The sequence below is a fragment of the Macaca thibetana genome, chromosome 6, assembly GCF_024542745.1.
Source record: "Macaca thibetana thibetana isolate TM-01 chromosome 6, ASM2454274v1, whole genome shotgun sequence".
Lineage (NCBI taxonomy): Eukaryota > Metazoa > Chordata > Mammalia > Primates > Cercopithecidae > Macaca > Macaca thibetana.
In genome coordinates, this window is record NC_065583.1 from 103,257,323 (window position 1) to 103,275,138 (window position 17,816).

At 39.4% G+C, this 17,816-nt stretch overlaps 1 protein-coding gene across 4 annotated transcripts in view; it reads left to right on the forward strand.

Annotated features, from left to right (window-relative positions):
- AP3B1 (adaptor related protein complex 3 subunit beta 1) overlaps nucleotides 1–17,816 on the forward strand; it is a 294,984-nt gene that overhangs the window by 38,326 nt on the left and 238,842 nt on the right. For all 4 annotated transcript variants that reach the window (XM_050795644.1, XM_050795645.1, XM_050795646.1 and 1 more), the window contains exon 3: nucleotides 14,231–14,305. In XM_050795644.1, coding sequence (XP_050651601.1) covers nucleotides 14,231–14,305 — 75 coding nt within the window. The remainder of the gene's footprint in view (nucleotides 1–14,230; nucleotides 14,306–17,816) is intronic.

Below are 17,816 nucleotides of genomic sequence, written 5' to 3' on the forward strand. Positions count from 1 at the left end.
GGAATGTGCTGAGTCTCACCTGAAACCAACAAGTCTCAGTGGTTCACCCAAGGCCCTCAATGTAGTACCTGGGTATTGCTGCTGGTTATTCAGGGCCCAAGGGCTCTTCAGTTAGCAGATGATGAATGCTGCCACGCCTCGGCCCTTTCCTTCAAGGCAGCAAGTTCCTTTCTGGACGAGGGTGTGTCTAGGAATGTCATCTGGGAGTAGTTAGGTCCTGGAATGGGGGCCTCATGGCTCTGACTGGTGCCCTATCCTGCTGTGGCTGAGCTGGTATCCAAGATGCAAGACAAAGTCCTCCCCACTCTTCCCTCTCCTCTTCTTAAGTGGAAGAGAGGGGTCTCTTTTGGAGCCACCAGCTGTGCAACCTGGGGTTAGGAGAGAGGTAATGTCAGCACTCCCTTGGCTGCCCCAGGTGTTGTCTCAGTATGTTGCATGCTCCCTCAGTCCATGTCTCTAGGCCTAATTCAGCCGTAGGACTTGCCAAAGAGTTGCAGTCCTTATGGCCTAGACTGTCTTTCAGGTTTACTTGGAGACACACAGTGCTGTAGCCCTCGGTGGCGAGGTTTTCCAGAGACTCAAGTTCAGACCTCTGGGATTTCTTTCTGGCTAGGGCTGGTTTAAATGCTCTGCCTGTGGGTGGGCATCAGCTGAGTTTGGTCTGGTTTTCCTTTCTGCTTTAACAGGACAGCACGGAGTTCAATGCCTCACAATTGCAGTATTCTCCCTTCCCCAGTGCCCAGAGATACCCTCCATACCATGCACTGCTGCTGGAAGAGGAGCCTCACCACTCTGAGGAAAAGGGTGGCGTTGGTGATTCAGGACTGTTTCTTTTATAATCTCTTCTGTGCCTCTTTCAGTGATATGAAGTTCAAAACAAGTCCTATGAGTGCTCGCCTGATTTTTGGTTCTTATGAAGGTGATTTTTTCTGTGTAGATAGTTGTTAACTTTTTTGTCCTTGAGGGGACGATTGGTGGAGCTTTCTATTGCACCATCTTGCTCTGCCTCTGAGATTGCTTTTTCTCTTTCTCTTTTAAAGAATCTGTTTTAACTGTCTGGACATGTAGATGTTTTTCATATTCTGAAGAAAAAGAAAATTTATTCAAGATGTGGTTTGTTTTTTCTTTACTGATTTGTTATGCTACTAATGAACCCTTTGATTCTAAAATTTTACATCTGTTTTACTTAGAGAATATTTGTCTGCTATTTATTTTCTCCTTTTTCTGTCTGCCAGTTCTTCTTGGCCTTCCTATTATGTGTATATTATATTTCTTGGGTCCATCCTCTGTGTCTGCCTCTGCCTTCTCCCCTGTCAGATTGACCTCTCTAACCTTTCCTGTCATTTTTAGGATATGTTTTTGAGCTGGCATTTTAAGTCAGTTTAGAATTTTTGACATTATCCTTTCTTTTCTCATTATATTTTAAAATTTGGTAATTATGTCTTTATCTGAAAGTTTTCTTTGCTATTCCAAAGTCATTCTTTTTTCAAAAAATGCCATTTCCCCTCAAATCTCACTAGGAATATGAATTAGACGTATTTCCCATGGTTTTTCTCTTTTATGTCCAACTTTTTCCCCAGATAATTTGTTCATACTTCTCCAGTAGATCCTCTTCTTTTGAACTGTGGAATGTTTTTATACGCCCTGTTACTGTTTTCCCCCTTAAGTCATCCTCAGAAAGCATTAGAGTTATCTATCTTGATTTTTTCCGAATTTCTATTTGAAATTGGTTCTGTTATAGACTCTAAATTCATAGGATCAATAATTTCAGGCTCCATTGTGAGATGAAGAGAGTAGTATTCATATTAATAAATTAAGTATTATAAGACAAAGTGTCTATTTAGAATAGAATGGGACAAACAGATAGCTCAGGGTAAGGAGCCTGAGAGCACCCTTCCTTCTGTCTTTAATTGGTATGTCTTCATTATGTTCTTTGCTGTTTTTCTGTTTTTTTCCTTTATTTTTCTCTTTTGGTTTTAAGTATTCTTTGGGAATAGGTACTATATTCTGCTGTTTGGTATGTTGTCCTCAGGGTACTTCCCTGAAGATTATTAGAAAGACCAATATATTGGAGCCAAGGGCTTGTCTGATACTTAAGTAGTAGGTAAAATTAGGTCCACTTTTGATTAAGTAGTAAATTCATCCACTTATTTCTTAGGTTGTAACTAGATTGGTAGATGATTGTTTCCTAAAATGTTATCTTATGTGAACCATACCCCTGCAGAAATTTGTTGAAATTTCCGTTATGTGGCTAGTACTTTATCTGAAATAGAAAATATCCTGGATTATGCCATAGCAGAATAGTGATAACAGAAGAAAGAGCCAGAAGTTGAAGACAGATCATTAGAAATTATCAGATCAGAGCAGAACTGAAGGAGATAGAGACACAAAAAACTCTCCAAAAAAAATCAATGAATCTAGGAGTTGGTTTTTTGAAAAGATCAACAAAATTGACAGACCACTAGCCAGACTAATAAAGAAGAAAAGAGAGAAGAATCAAATCTACGCAATTAAAAATGATAAAGGGGATATCACCACCGACCCCACAGAAATACAAACTACCATCAGAGAATACTATAAACACCTCTACGCAAATAAACTGGAAAATCTAGAAGAAATGGATAATTTCCTGGACACTTACACTCTTCCAAGACTAAACCAGGAAGAAGTTGAATCCCTGAATAGACCAATAGTAGGCTCTGAAATTGAGGCAATAATTAATAGCCTACCAACCAAAAAAAGTCCAGGACCAGATGGATTCACAGCTGAATTCTACCAGAGGTACAAGGAGGAGTTGGTACCATTCCTTCTGAAACTATTCCAATCAATAGAAAAAGAGGGAATCCTCCCTAACTCATTTTATGAGGCCAACATCATTCTGATACCAAAGCCTGGCAGAGACACAACAAAAAAAGAGAATTTTAGACCAATATCCCTGATGAACATCGATGCAAAAATCCTCAATAAAATACTGGCAAACCGGGTTCAGCAACACATCAAAAAGCTTATCCACCATGATCAAGTGGGCTTCATCCCTGGGATGCAAGGCTGGTTCAACATTCGCAAATCAATAAACATAATCCAGCATATAAACAGAACCAAAGACAAGAACCACATGATTATCTCAATAGATGCAGAAAAGGCTTTTGACAAAATTCAACAGCCCTTCATGCTAAAAACGCTCAATAAATTCGGTATTGATGGAACGTACCTCAAAATAATAAGAGCTATCTATGACAAACCCACAGCCAATATCATACTGAATGGGCAAAAACTGGAAAAATTCCCTTTGAAAACTGGCACAAGACAGGGATGCCCTCTCTCACCACTCCTATTCAACATAGTGTTGGAAGTTCTGGCTAGGGCAATTAGGCAAGAGAAAGAAATCAAGGGTATTCAGTTAGGAAAAGAAGAAGTCAAATTGTCCCTCTTTGCAGATGACATGATTGTATATTTAGAAAACCCCATTGTCTCAGCCCAAAATCTCCTTAAGCTGATAAGCAATTTCAGCAAAGTCTCAGGATACAAAATTAATGTGCAAAAATCACAAGCATTCTTATACACCAGTAACAGACAAACAGAGAGCCAAATCAGGAATGAACTTCCATTCACAATTGCTTCAAAGAGAATAAAATACCTAGGAATCCAACTTACAAGGGACGTAAAGGACCTCTTCAAGGAGAACTACAAACCACTGCTCAGTGAAATCAAAGAGGACACAAACAAATGGAAGAACATACCATGCTCATGGATAGGAAGAATCAATATCGTGAAAATGGCCATACTGCCCAAGGTTATTTATAGATTCAATGCCATCCCCATCAAGCTACCAACGAGTTTCTTCACGGAATTGGAAAAAACTGCTTTAAAGTTCATATGGAACCAAAAAAGAGCCCGCATCTCCAAGACAATCCTAAGTCAAAAGAACAAAGCTGGAGGCATCACGCTACCTGACTTCAAACTATACTACAAGGCTACAGTAACCAAAACAGCATGGTACTGGTACCAAAACAGAGATATAGACCAATGGAACAGAACAGAGTCCTCAGAAATAATACCACACATCTACAGCCATCTGATCTTTGACAAACCTGAGAGAAACAAGAAATGGGGAAAGGATTCCCTATTTAATAAATGGTGCTGGGAAAATTGGCTAGCCGTAAGTAGAAAGCTGAAACTGGATCCTTTCCTTACTCCTTATACGAAAATTAATTCAAGATGGATTAGAGACTTAAATGTTAGACCTAATACCATAAAAAATCCTAGAGGAAAACCTAGGTAGTACCATTCAGGACATAGGCATGGGCAAAGACTTCATGTCTAAAACACCAAAAGCAACGGCAGCAAAAGCCAAAGTTGACAAATGGGATCTCATTAAACTAAAGAGCTTCTGCACAGCAAAAGAAACTACCATCAGAGTGAACAGGCAACCTACAGAATGGGAGAAAATTTTTGCAATCTACTCATCTGACAAAGGGCTAATATCCAGAACCTACAAAGAACTCAAACAAATTTACAAGAAAAAAACAAACAACCCCATCAAAAAGTGGGCAAAGGATATGAACAGACATTTCTCAAAAGAAGACATTCATACAGCCAACAGACACATGAAAAAATGCTCATCATCACTGGCCATCAGAGAAATGCAAATCAAAACCACAATGAGATACCATCTCACACCAGTTAGAATGGCGATCATTAAAAAGTCAGGAAACAATAGGTGCTGGAGAGGATGTGGAGAAATAGGAACGCTTTTACACTGTTGGTGGGATTGTAAACTAGTTCAACCATTATGGAAAACAGTATGGCGATTCCTCAAGGATCTAGAACTAGATGTACCATATGACCCAGCCATCCCATTACTGGGTATATACCCAAAGGATTATAAATTATGCTGCTATAAAGACACATGCACACGTATGTTTATTGCGGCACTATTCACAATAGCAAAGACTTGGAATCAACCCAAATGTCCATCAGTGACAGATTGGATTAAGAAAATGTGGCACATATACACCATGGAATACTATGCAGCCATCAAAAAGGATGAGTTTGTGTCCTTTGTAGGGACATGGATGCAGCTGGAAACCATCATTCTTAGCAAACTATCACAAGAACAGAAAACCAAACACCGCATGTTCTCACTCATAGGTGGGAACTGAACAATGAGATCACTCGGACTCAGGAAGGGGAACATCACACACTGGGGCCTATCATGGGGAGGGGGGAGGGGGGAAGGGGGAGGGGGGAGGGGGGGGAAGGGGGAGGGGGGAGGGGGGAGGGATTGCATTGGGAGTTATACCTGATGTAATGAAAATAAAAAAAAAAAAAAAAAAAAAAAAAAAAAAAAAAAAATTATTCAGTTTGTGGCCAGACATGGTGGCTCATGCCTGTAATCCCAACACTTCAGGAGGCTGAGGATATGTGAGTCTCGAGGAGTTCCGAGACCAGCCTGGGCAACAAAGTGAGACCCTGTCTCTACAGAAATACCAAAAAATTAGCCAGGTGTGGTGGAGGGTGCCTGTGGTGTCAGCTACACAGGAAGCTGAGGCAGAAACACCACTTGCGCCCAAGAGGTTGAGGCTGCAGTGAGCCAGCATGGCACCATTGCAGTCTAGCCTGTGCGACACAGCAAGACTCTGTCTCAAAAAAAAAAAAAAAAAAAAAACCTTCTGAAGAACAGAGATTGAAAAGAAATGAACAGAGCCTTGGAGTTTTGTTGGTTCATTCCAAAGATCTAACGTATGCCTCATTAGAACACCAGGAGAGGAGAAAGAGATTGGAGTAGGAAAGAATATTTGAAGAAATAATGCTGGAAAACTTCTGAAATTTGATGAAAGATACAATTTTTATTTTTATTTTTGAAATGGAGTCTCGCTTGGCTCACTGCAACCTCCGCCTCCGGGGTTCAAGCTGCTGCTTTAGTCTTCTGAGTAGCTGGGATTACAAGCACCTTCCCCGCCCACCACGCCCAGCTAATTTTGGTTCTTTTAGTGGAAATGAGGTTTTGCCATGTTGGTCAGGCTGGTCTCGAACTCCTGACCTCAGGTAATCCGCCCTCCTCAGCCTCCCAAAGTGCTGGAATTACAGACGTGAGCCACTGTGCCCGGCCAAGATACAAATTTATAGGTGAAAGAAGCTCAGTGAATGCCAGTTAGGAGAAACTGAAAGAAAACCATACATAAACACAGTAATTAAACAGTTGAAAACCAAAAATAAAGTCTTAAAAGTAGCTGGAAAAAATGATACATACAGGGCAACAATAATTTGAATAAGTGCAGATTTCTCATCAGAAGTCATGGCAACCAGAAAACAGTGGAACAACATGTTTCAAGTACTGAAAGAAAACTGTTAACCCAGAACTCTATATCCATTGAAAATATCCTTCAAGAATGAAGATGAAATAAAGACCAAGAGTATCCATTTCTAACATGTTTGCTTTAATGAAATGTTAATGGACGTTCTGTAGGCTGAAGGGAAATAATACTAGATGGATATTTAGGGGGACCAATCCAAATGATAAATACATATAAAGGACTAATTTTATTCCTGAGTTATCCCACTATCTGAGAGGTTTTTTATATGGGTATAAATATAATATATATGATGGCTAAACATAAAAGCTAGTGGGGAGGTGGAAATAAAAGGGCCTATGTGGTTGCAGTGTTTCTGCATTTTTCTTTGTGTTTCTTTTTTTTTGGGGGACGGAGTCTTGCTCTGTTGCCCAGGCTGGAGTGCAGTGGCATGATCTCGGCTCACTGCAACCTCCGCCTCCTGGGTTCAAGTGATTCTTCTGCCTCAGCCTCCCAAGTAGCTGGGACTACTACAGGTGCGCACCACCACACCTGGCTAATTTTTGTGTTTTTAGTAGAGATGGGGTTTCACCATATTGGCCAGGCTGGTCTCGGACTCCTGACCTTGTGATCTGCCTGCCTCAGCCTCCCAAAGTGCTGGGATTACAGGCGTGAGCCACCATGCCCTACCAGTTTCTGCATTTTTCTTGCTGGTACAGTGTTAACTCTAAGAAGACTGTGTAAGGTTTGCTATATCTATATCTATGTATTTATATATCTGTTTATCTACCTATGTATCTGATAATCCGATAAGTTAAAGATACGCTGTTTGAGCACAAAGGAGATTCATTTAAACTGCTATTGCTATAGATTACACCTATGACGCATTTTTATGAGGAACCAGTAAATTATATAAAAAGATATAGGCAGAAAGTTAATATCAAATAGGAAATACTAAAAATTTTCTAAGGAAAAGAGGAAAGAGCAAGTAGGAGAACAGAAAACACAGGGAATAAACAGAAAACAGATACTAAAATGGTAGACCTGAATCTAACCATGTTAATAATTCTATTACATGTAAGTGGTCTGATGTTACCAATTAAAAGAGATCTTCATATTGGATAAAAATATGAAGATATAACTGTGATCTTTGTGAGAAACCCACTTTTAATATAATGACATAAGTTATAAGGAAGGAAAAATGCATACCATACAAACACTAACCAAAAAAAGCTCAAATCTATTAATATCAGAGAGGTAAACTTTTGAACAAATAGTATGATTAGGATAAAGAACATAACAATAAGAGTCATTTTCCTAAAAAGACATAATAATCTTAAATGTGTCTAACAACAGAGCTTCAAAAATGGAGTTAAAAAAAAAAACCTGTTAGAACTGAAAAGAAAGATGGACAAATTCACAATTATAGTTAGAGATGTAAGTGCTTTTCTCTTAAAAATCAGTAGAATAGGGAGATAGAAAACCAATAAGGAAATTTAAGACTAGAATAATATCAACTTATATGACCTAATTGACATTTATAGAGCACTCTACCCAACAGTAGCGAAATATACATTCTTTTTATATGTTAGATAGACTACATTTTGGGCAATAAAACACAATCTTAACAAACTTAAAAGAATTAAAAGTATGCAAAGTATGTTATCTGACCATATAGAATTAAACTAAACACAGTCATTGGAAGAGATCAAAACATTTTTTAAATATTTGAAAATTAGAAATGATGAAATGATTCATGAGTCAAAAGTAAAAGTCACAAGGAAATTAGGATGAAATTGAAAAACCACATATCAAAGTTTGGAGGATTTAGGTAAAACAGTACTTACAAGGAAATTTATAGTAATAAAAGCTTATGTTTGAAAAGAAATATTTCCAATCAGTACTCTGAGCATCTACCTTAACAGCAGAAATAGAAGAGCAAATTAAACTCAAATTGAAACTAAAGAAAGAAATAATAAGGTAGAGTAGAAATCAATGAGATTGACTAGAGAAAAACAGTAGAGTAAAATCAGTGAAATGAAAAACTAGTCCTTGGAAAAGATTGATAAAATTGATAAATCTATAGACAGAGTGACCAAGAAAAAATAGAGGACAAATTATCAATATCAGAAATGCAAGACTCTGTTGACATTTAAGGGACAATTAGGGAATATTTCAGGCATCATTAGCCCCATAAATTTGACTACTTTGTTGAAATGAGCAAAGTCCTTGAAAGATAAGCTATGACGTTTACTCCAGAAGAACTAGATTATCTGAATAGTCCTATATCTAATAAAGTAATTGAAGTTTTCATTAAAAAAATTTCAACAGGGAACATTCAGTTCTACATAAGCTCTTCCAGAATATAGAATATGAGAAAATACTTCTAAATTCAATTTATGAGTTCAGTGCTATCCTGGTCTGAAAACTAGACAAAGACATTATGAAAAAATTAAGTTATGTCCATCTCCCTCATGAACGTAGAGGATTGGATGGAGAGTATATCAATCAAATTTCCCAAAATACAGTGCTGTTAGGCTATACCCATTGTAAGTGAAACATTGATGTTGGGGCTGAGGCCACCAAAGGTTGAAGAATGAAAAACAAGTAAAAGTCAAAGGTGTGAAGTTAGAGAACAGGTATCAGAAACTAATCATTCTTTTAATTAGATGCCTGCAACCAGTGAATGTTCTTTGGGGACTCTGGAATTCCATCTCTACCTTGGGTAGAAGCTATCTAAGAGCTTAGCAGAGGGCATGATTAGAACCTAGGAGAGTTTAGAGCTACAAATGACCTTGTGTTATCTCCTCAACTTTGCCCAGCTGCTCCCTAAACATGACTTTCACCTTTTACCTGAAAACTTGTCTTCCTTTCTCACCTTTTATCTAGAGAGTCACCTTCAAAGGGCAGAATCGCTGGTACTGCAGCTTTTTCAAATATCAGGAACTTCAACCAAATAAAATAAAAAAGGACATATTTTCCTGTGCTTTCCACCTGTGAACCTTACTTTTCCTGCAGGGCCCAAATTTGACTCCCCTCAATTCCTATGCTCCTTGTTCTGGGTAAAAGAGTACAAGGGGACCAGGAACAGGGTTTTCACCTGAAGCAGAAGGGGGAAGGGTGGGAGAAGTATGTTATCTGAGTGGATAGGGAGGAATACTGAGAAGGACTGAGCTTCAAGGAGTCTTAGAGCTTCTTTGCTGAGCTTCAAGGAGTCTTAAAGCTTCTTTGCTGGTTTCTTCCTTTCTCCATGTTGGGAAGACAGCTTGTGGGAAAAGGGCTTGTGGGGTGCCTGTATAAACTGGCCATAAAAATATGGGACAATAAGTTGTGGAAAACCACAAGAGGCCTCTGAAGAGGAAAGTCTCCTAATTGCCATCATGTTCCCATGCTCAGAGTGAGACCTGCTTTCTTATCTGTAAACACTGTGTTCAAGGAGAAAGACACTCCTTTGAAACACTGGAATGTGAACAGACGTGCAGACTCCTAGTTAAGCCCGCTCCCACTAGCTACTCTCCGATAAGTTAAAGATATGCTCTTTGAGCACAAAGGAGGTTCATTTAAACCACTATTGCTATAGATTACACCTATGACGCATTGCCTCCCTTTCACTGTTTCTCCCTGAACATCTGCTTCTCAGATCTAAGTGACTGTACTCAACAGTGTGGAGACCAGAGCTCTGAGTCTTTGCAGCCTCCAAAAGTACAAGTGGCCCCCTGGCTCCTGACCTTTACTCTTTACTTGTCTCTTCTCAATCCTTTGTCTCCACCGGACTTTAGGTGCCCTATGGGTGGTGTTGAGACTGGTTCCCAACACTCCACAATTTCTACTTTTTTTTTTTTTGAGACATTGTCTCGCTCTGTCGCCAGGCTGGAATGCAGTGGTGCGATCTTGGCTCACTATAACCTTTTCCTCCTGGGTTCAAGCGATTCTTGTGCCTCAACCTCCTGAGTAGCTGGGATTACAGGCACGCACCACCACACCCAGCTAATTTTTGTATTTTTAGTAGAGATGGGGTTTCACCATGTTGGCCAGGATGGTCTCCATCTCCTGACCTTGTGATCTGCCCACCTTGGCCTCCCAAAGTGCTGGGATGACAGGCGTGAGCCACCACGCTTGGCCACAATTTCTACTTTTAGGATTGTACTATGTCTTGTCCCTCAGTCTACTTCCCTGTCTGTCTGTCCTCCTGTAGTGATCTCATCCCTTTCCAAATGCATATTGCTAACCAGTGCTATCTCTTGTATTCTGTAGCCTTTATTCCCATATATTCAGCTGGCTTCTCAGCATATCTGAAACCAAACTCTGGATTGCTCATCTCCCCAAATACCTGCTTCTTCCCTAGTCTTTCTCATCATGGTTAATGGCAATTCCATTTCTCCTGTTTGTCATTTGTAGTCCTTCTTTTTTTTTTTTTTTTTTTTTTTTTTTGAGATGGAGTCTCATTCTGTTGTGCAGGCTGGAGTGCAGTGGCGTGATCTCGGCTCACTGCAACCTCTGGCTCCCAGGTTCAAGTGATTCTCCTGCCTCAGCCTCCCAAGTAACTGGGATTACAGGTGTCTGCCACCATGCCTGGCTAATTTTGTGTTTGCGTGTGTATGTGTGTGTTTTTAGTAGAAACAGGGTTTCACCATGTTGGCCAGGCTGGTCACAAACTCCTGGCCTCACGTAATCTGCCTGCCTCGGCCTCTCAAAGTGCTGGAATTACAGGCAGTTGTTCTTCTTAATTCATGTCCCTTCTTTCTTATATCATATATAATCTATTTTCAGAATAAATCCCAAATCTAGCCCATTCTCACTATGGTCACTATCTTTGCTCTGTATAATTGCAGTAGCCTTCTGTTTTCCATGCTATCATATCTTCTGGTCTATTTTTCACATCGCAGCCAGAAAGATCCTTTTAAAATATGAGTCATTGCTAAATATTTAATGATGTCTTTCCTCTGCTCACAACTCTCCATTGGTCTCCTGCTTCACTCATAGTAAAAGGCAATTCGTTTTACAGTAGTTTATACATTTCTGACCTTATCTCTCATCATTCTTCCCCACACTTACTCCAGTCTGACTCTCCTGGCCTCCTATTCCTGGCACATGCCATGCCTAAACCATTGTTTCCCTAGCTAGTCACATGGATCCCCTTCTCTCTTCCTTTGCATCCCTGCCTAAAGGAAGGCCTTTTCTGACCACCTTATATAAAAGAGCAACTCTCACCTCCACCTCAGCACTTCTCATCCCCCGATACTGCTTTATTTTTCTCCACAGTAGTCTATTGCCACCTCACTATTACTGTTTATTGACCTTCGCCCCATTAGAATGTAACCACCACATGGGCAAGGACTTTGTATTGGTTATGGTTGGATCCCTAAGACCTAGGATAGTCCCTGCTAGAAAGTATCCTCTCAGCACATATTTGTTGAGTGAATTTGATTGTGGTGTTTTTTTCCTTCCTCATATTTGAATAACATTCTGCAGAATAAAGTTAGATAGTCATGGAGTAGGATACCATAGGACAGGATGTCTGACTTTAGGTAATCATTGAATGAATGAATGAATTAATTAATTAATGGCAGGGGTCCTACAGAACATTAATCCCTCTCTTATTTCAAAGATGAGAAAATGGAGAGAGGTGTACAAATCATAGAAAGATGTCTTAGCTTCAGTATTTTGTAAACCCTCCAAAATGCTCAGCAGGTTTCACAAAATACTCAAATCAAAAGAGTGTCACAGGTAAGGAAATAGAATATAAAAAGACTAGCTTGTATTCAAGAATATTTTAAGGCTATCATATAGAAAGGGCATATAAGAAATTGCTAACGGGGATTATAATGCTAAAAATAACACATAATATTTATATAACATGTGTTGTAAATTAATAAAGCCAATACCTTTTTAAAGGTAGTTTGTTAGATATGGTGTGTAATTCATAAGGAATCCCTTTCCCCCAAGTTGCTCTATAGTTTGAACTTTATTTTGTGGTTACCAAAGTCTGGACTTTTAAAAGACATAAAGTTATAATCTGAGAATGAGAAAGACAAAATGGGAATACAGATAGATATAAAACTAAAATAAATAGAAATGTAAGATAGTGCACAGGAAATTCCAAATAATAAGTGTAGATTAAAATATTCTAGAGGAGGCTGCACATGGTGGCTCATGTCTGTAATTCCAGCACTTTGGGAGGCTGAGGGGAGTGGATCACTTGAGGTCAGGAGTTCAAGACCAGCCTGGTCAACATGGCGAAACCCCATCTCTACTAAAAATACGAAAATTAGCCAGTGGTGGCATCAGGTGCCTGTAATCCCAGCTACTTGGAAAACTGAGGCAGGAGAATCGCTTGAATTCAGGAGGCGGAGGTTGCAGTGAGCCAAGATTGTGCCACTGCATTCCAGCCTGGGCGACAGGGTGAGATTCTGTCTTTAAAAAAAAAAAAAAATTCTGAAAGAAATTAGGAATGGATGACACAGTGGGCCAGGTGTCAGGAGATGGCTCTAGCAAGGGAGAAGGAGTAGAATTTGATGATGCTTTAGACAGAAGGGTAGAACTTAGAAAGCTGGGGCCATGATCTGAGCAGAGGCATTGTGGGGCAGCCAGAGAATGTTCTAGTAGTGAGTAAGGTCAATTTAATAGGGCCTTAGGTCAGAGAGCTTAAGAAGGGATGTTAGTGTACATTGTGAAAATATATGAATATTACATAAAATCGTTTGAACTCTAGACAGAAGCTTTTGAAATCTTTTAGGGGGGCTGACATGTACAAAGTAGTGTTTTAAGCATATTAAACTGTCAGTGGTGTACATTATGGCTAGAAAGAGGAGACTGAAAAGTTCTCTGTGAGGTGATACTGACCTGTGTTAGGATAATAGCAGTGGAAGAGATTAACATGAGTGTTGTGAGAAGTATTAGCAGGACCTAGTTACTGTGTAGAAGTGAGATGAGACCAGGGTAATTCTGTGGTTTTTAGTGTCTAGGAGAACTGTGGAAATAGGAAATTCTCTCATGAATGTCATTTTATCATGAAGGATGAGTTTGGCTTTAGACATAGCAAGTTTGGTATGAGAGCCAGCTAATGATGTCTAGTTAGAGATTTAGAACTCAGGCTGGATTAGGGCTACAGTTTTGGGGAATTTACACTCGCATATAGAGGTGAGAGTTAGTCCTAATGGTGAATGAAATCTTAGGAGTTTCAGAGATTGTAGAACAGTGTAGGCTGAAAAGATGGTGGTGCACAGAACTTTAGTGGGCAGAGGAAGAATGTTTTGTGAAGGAAACTTTGAAAAGCAATGGTTGCAGAAGTAGGGTAACCTATGAAAAGAAAGCCAAGGGTCACATAAGTAGTTGATTCAAAGTAACATTCATCCCTCCCTCAACTCCCCCATTGCAAATGCAGTACATCTTTAATGTCAGATCCTGGAAAATAGACAATAGCAAAAATATTTTTAAAAAGCTTTTACCCAGCCTGGGCAACATAGCGGTACCCTGTCTCTACAAAAAAAATTTGAAAATTAGCCAGGCATGATGACACATGCCTGTAGCCTCAGCTACTCAGACGGCTGAGGAGGGGGATCACTTGAACCTGGAAGGTCGAGGCTGCAGTGAGCTGTGATTGAGCCACTGCACTCCAGCCTGGGTGACAGAGTAGGATCTGTCTAAAAAAAAAAAAAAAAAAAAAAAATTACTTACAACCCAGTTAGCCAGAGAAAACTATTAAAATATTTAAATACATATCTTAAATTACTAAATATTTCTTCTTTATTGTGTCTATGTATTTGTGTATTTATATTGCTATACAAGAGAGTGTTTATTATTTGCTGTAAATAGTTGAGGTAAGGTGATTCAAAAAGAGTTCAGCTGTTAATTATATAGCTTATTTGTTGACATAATCTTCTAAATATTTAATATATATAGAATTTCCTATATTGTCTGTTTTGTATACTCTTCAGATGATTGCAAAAGGGAAAAATGCATCTGAACTGTTTCCTGCTGTTGTGAAGAATGTGGCCAGTAAAAATATTGAGGTACTGTTTTGATCTATAATTTTTATGATTCCTTTTGTTTTCATGGGACCATACACTTTTCATGTAGTATAATGCAACATAAGGTACTTAAGTATCACTAGATTTTTGTTATGATTAAAATGTCCTTAATTTTAAATGTAGGTAAGATCGAACAAAAAGTAGACACAATCCTAGCTTTGGAGTTTTGGTAGAGAATATGAAAAGCAAAACAGATTGATTCACCTGACTGAACAATGGTAAGTTGTTGAGTTTTCACCTGTTCCTAGAGGCCCGTTTAGTTTAAATTGTGTTCCAGGGACTTAATTTTAAGATAGCATATGTCCAGTGAAAACGACCTGGTCGGCTATATCCAGACCTTGATGATGTGGGGCTCTTTGGGACTTCTAGGACTGAACCCAAGAATATTTCCCAAGTTTCTTAGACTACTCATGACATGTACTAAGCACTCAGTACATATATGTGGATTTATTGAATGAACATGTCCCAGTAAAATGCTATTTTCTGTAAGCTAGACTGATATAGTCTAGTATTAAGATTACATTCTCCTCTCCACCCTGGTTAATTGATAAATTAATTGAAAAAGCCTGGTTAATTGATAAATTTTTCTCAGTTTAAAGCTTTAAAGCTTTTCCCTCACCATGAAATTAAAAATGTGTTACTGCTGCTATTTGTTTGCCATTTTATTGGCAGATGACGAAGCTCATTAACAAATAACAGAAACATTCTAATCCAGGGAACGTGGTTATGGTAACAGAGAGAGAAAGTGCACAAACATTTTTGCACGGGCAAGTGTGAGAGTGGAAGGAGGATGGGTGTGTGATTTCAGAGGGTTCGCTAATTTTGTAGTTACGATTTTATTTTCTGTGCACAGTATGGTCATTTTTTGCTAGTGAAGTTGTTTCTGTTTTGTTTGATGATTTTAAATATTCAAAGTGTTCTTGCCAGCAAAACCAACCAGAGAAAAAGAGAGAAAACATTTTGGAGCTAATGCTTTTAAAATATTACTTTACTAAATGTGATCGATAGTGTTGATGAGAGAGGGATTTTAAATCTCCCAATCATGATTTTGATTTTTTTTTTGCTTTTTTATTGAGACAGGGTCTCATTTTGTCACCCAGGCTGGAGTGCAGTGGTGTGATCTTGGCTCACTACAGCCTCGACCTCCTGGGCTCAAGCGACCCTCCCACCTCAGCCCCTCAAGTAGCTGGGACTACAGGCATGTACAACCATGCTTGGCTAGTTTTTTATTTTTATTTTTTGTAGAGACAGAGTTTTGCCATGTGGCCTAGGCTAGTCTCTAACTCCTGAGCTCAAGCAATTCACCTGCATCAGCCTCCCAAAGTGCTAGGATTACAGGCGTGACAAACTGTGCCCGGCCTTTTTTTTTTTTTTTTGAGGCAGGGTTTCTTTCTTATCTCTCAGGCTGGAATGCAGTGGCATGGTCGTGGCTTACTGTAGCCTTGACCTCTTGGGTTTTAGGTGATCCTCCTTCCTCAGCCTCCCAAGTAGCTGGGACTACCGGTGCATGCCACCACATCCAGCTAATTTTCGCATTTTTAGCAGAGACAAGGCTTCACCATGTTGCCCAGGCTGGTTTCGAACTCCCAGGCTCAAGCAGTCTGCCAACCTTGGCCTCCCAAAGTGCTGGGAGTACAGGCATGAGCCATCGCTCCTGGGCTGATTCTGGAATGTTTTATTTTTCCCCTTAATTTAGTATTTTTTGCTTATTTTTAAAAGTACTCCTATTAGGCATAACTCTTTTTGGGTTTTCCTGATGAATTGACCTTTTTATTATAAAATAAATCCTTTATTTTTGTTAATATGTTTTGTCTTAAAGCATATTTGATTTGTTATTAGTATTGCCACTCCAACCTTCTCATATCATTTTTATTCATTTGCTTTCAGCTTGTCTGCCTATATCTAGTGTGCATCTGTTGTTGACAGCATATAGTTGCAGCTTTCCCTACATCCTGTGTGTCAATCTCTTCCTTTTAATTGGAGTGTCTATTTTGCTAACGCTTAATTTAATTATTGATCTACTTAGATTTGAGTCTACTATTTTTCTTTTCTCTTTGTCTCTTTTATTTTTTTCTTTTTCCTATTCCTTTTTTGGGTTAACTAGAAACATTTTAAAATTTCATTTTAGTTTTTTTCCAACTTGCATTTCTTGGCATATATGACAGTGGTCCCATATGATTATAACACTGTATTTTTACTGTGCTTTTTCTATGTTTAGATACACAACTACCTACCACTGTGTTATAGTTATCTACAGTATTGAGTACAGTAACATGCTGTACAGATTTGTAGCCTAGGAGCAATAGGCCATATCAGTAGTCCCCAACCTTTTTGGCACCAGGGACCAGTATTGTGGAAGACAATTTTTCCCTGGACCCTGGGTGGGTAGGATGGCTTCAGGATGATTCAAAAGCATTACATTTATTGTGCACTTTATTTCTATTATTACATTGTAATATATAATGAAATAATTATATAACTCACCATAATGTAGAATCAGTGGGAGCCCTGAGCTTGTTTTCTTACAACTAGATTGTCCCATCTGGGGTGTGATAGGAGACAGTGACAGATCATCAGGCATTAGATTCTCATAAGGAGCACGCAGCCCAGATCCCTCTTGTGTGCTGTTTACAATAGGGTTCGCAATCCTGTGAGAATCTAATGCTGCTGTTGATCTGACAGCAGGCAGAGCTCAGGGGGTAATGCAAGCAATGAGGAGCAGCTGTAAATACAGATGAAGCTTTGCTCGCTTGTCGACTGCTCACCACCTGCTGTGTGGCCTGGTTCCAACCCCTGGGGTATATCATATATCCTAGGTGTGTAGACCCCTGGTCTTTATCATATATCCTAGGTGTGTAGTAGGCTATACCATGTAGGTTTGTGTAAGTGCACTCTGTGGTGTTTGCACAACAATGAAATTGTCCAACAACGCATTTTTCAGAACATTGTTAAGCAATGCATCACTGGATTGTAGAATTTTAAGGATAGGTATTTTAAACCTACTTTTTTTGTGGAAACAGGGTCTCACTCTGTTGTCCAGGTTGGAGTGCAGTGGCACGATCTTGGCTCACTACAACCTCTGCCTCCCTGGTTCAAGTGATTCTCCTGCCTCAGCCTCCCGAGCAGCTGGGATTACAGGCTTGTGTCACCATGCCCATGTAATTTATTTTTTGTATTTTTAGTAGAGCCAGGGTTTTGTCGTGTTGCCCAGGCTGGTCTGGAACTCCTGAGCTCAAGTAATTTGCCCACCTTGGCCTCCCAAAGTGCTGGGATTACAGGTGTGAGCCACCACATTCAGCCTAAACCTACTTTTAAAAACGATTTCATATTTTAAAGTATGCTTCTTGCTTTTTTTTTTTTTTTTTTGGGACTGTAGTGGCATGAACACAACACGCTATAGCCTTCACTTCCTGGGCTCAAGTGATCCTCCTGACTTAGCCTTCTGAGTAGCTGGGACCACAGGTGTGTGCCACTACTCCTGGCTCATTTAAAA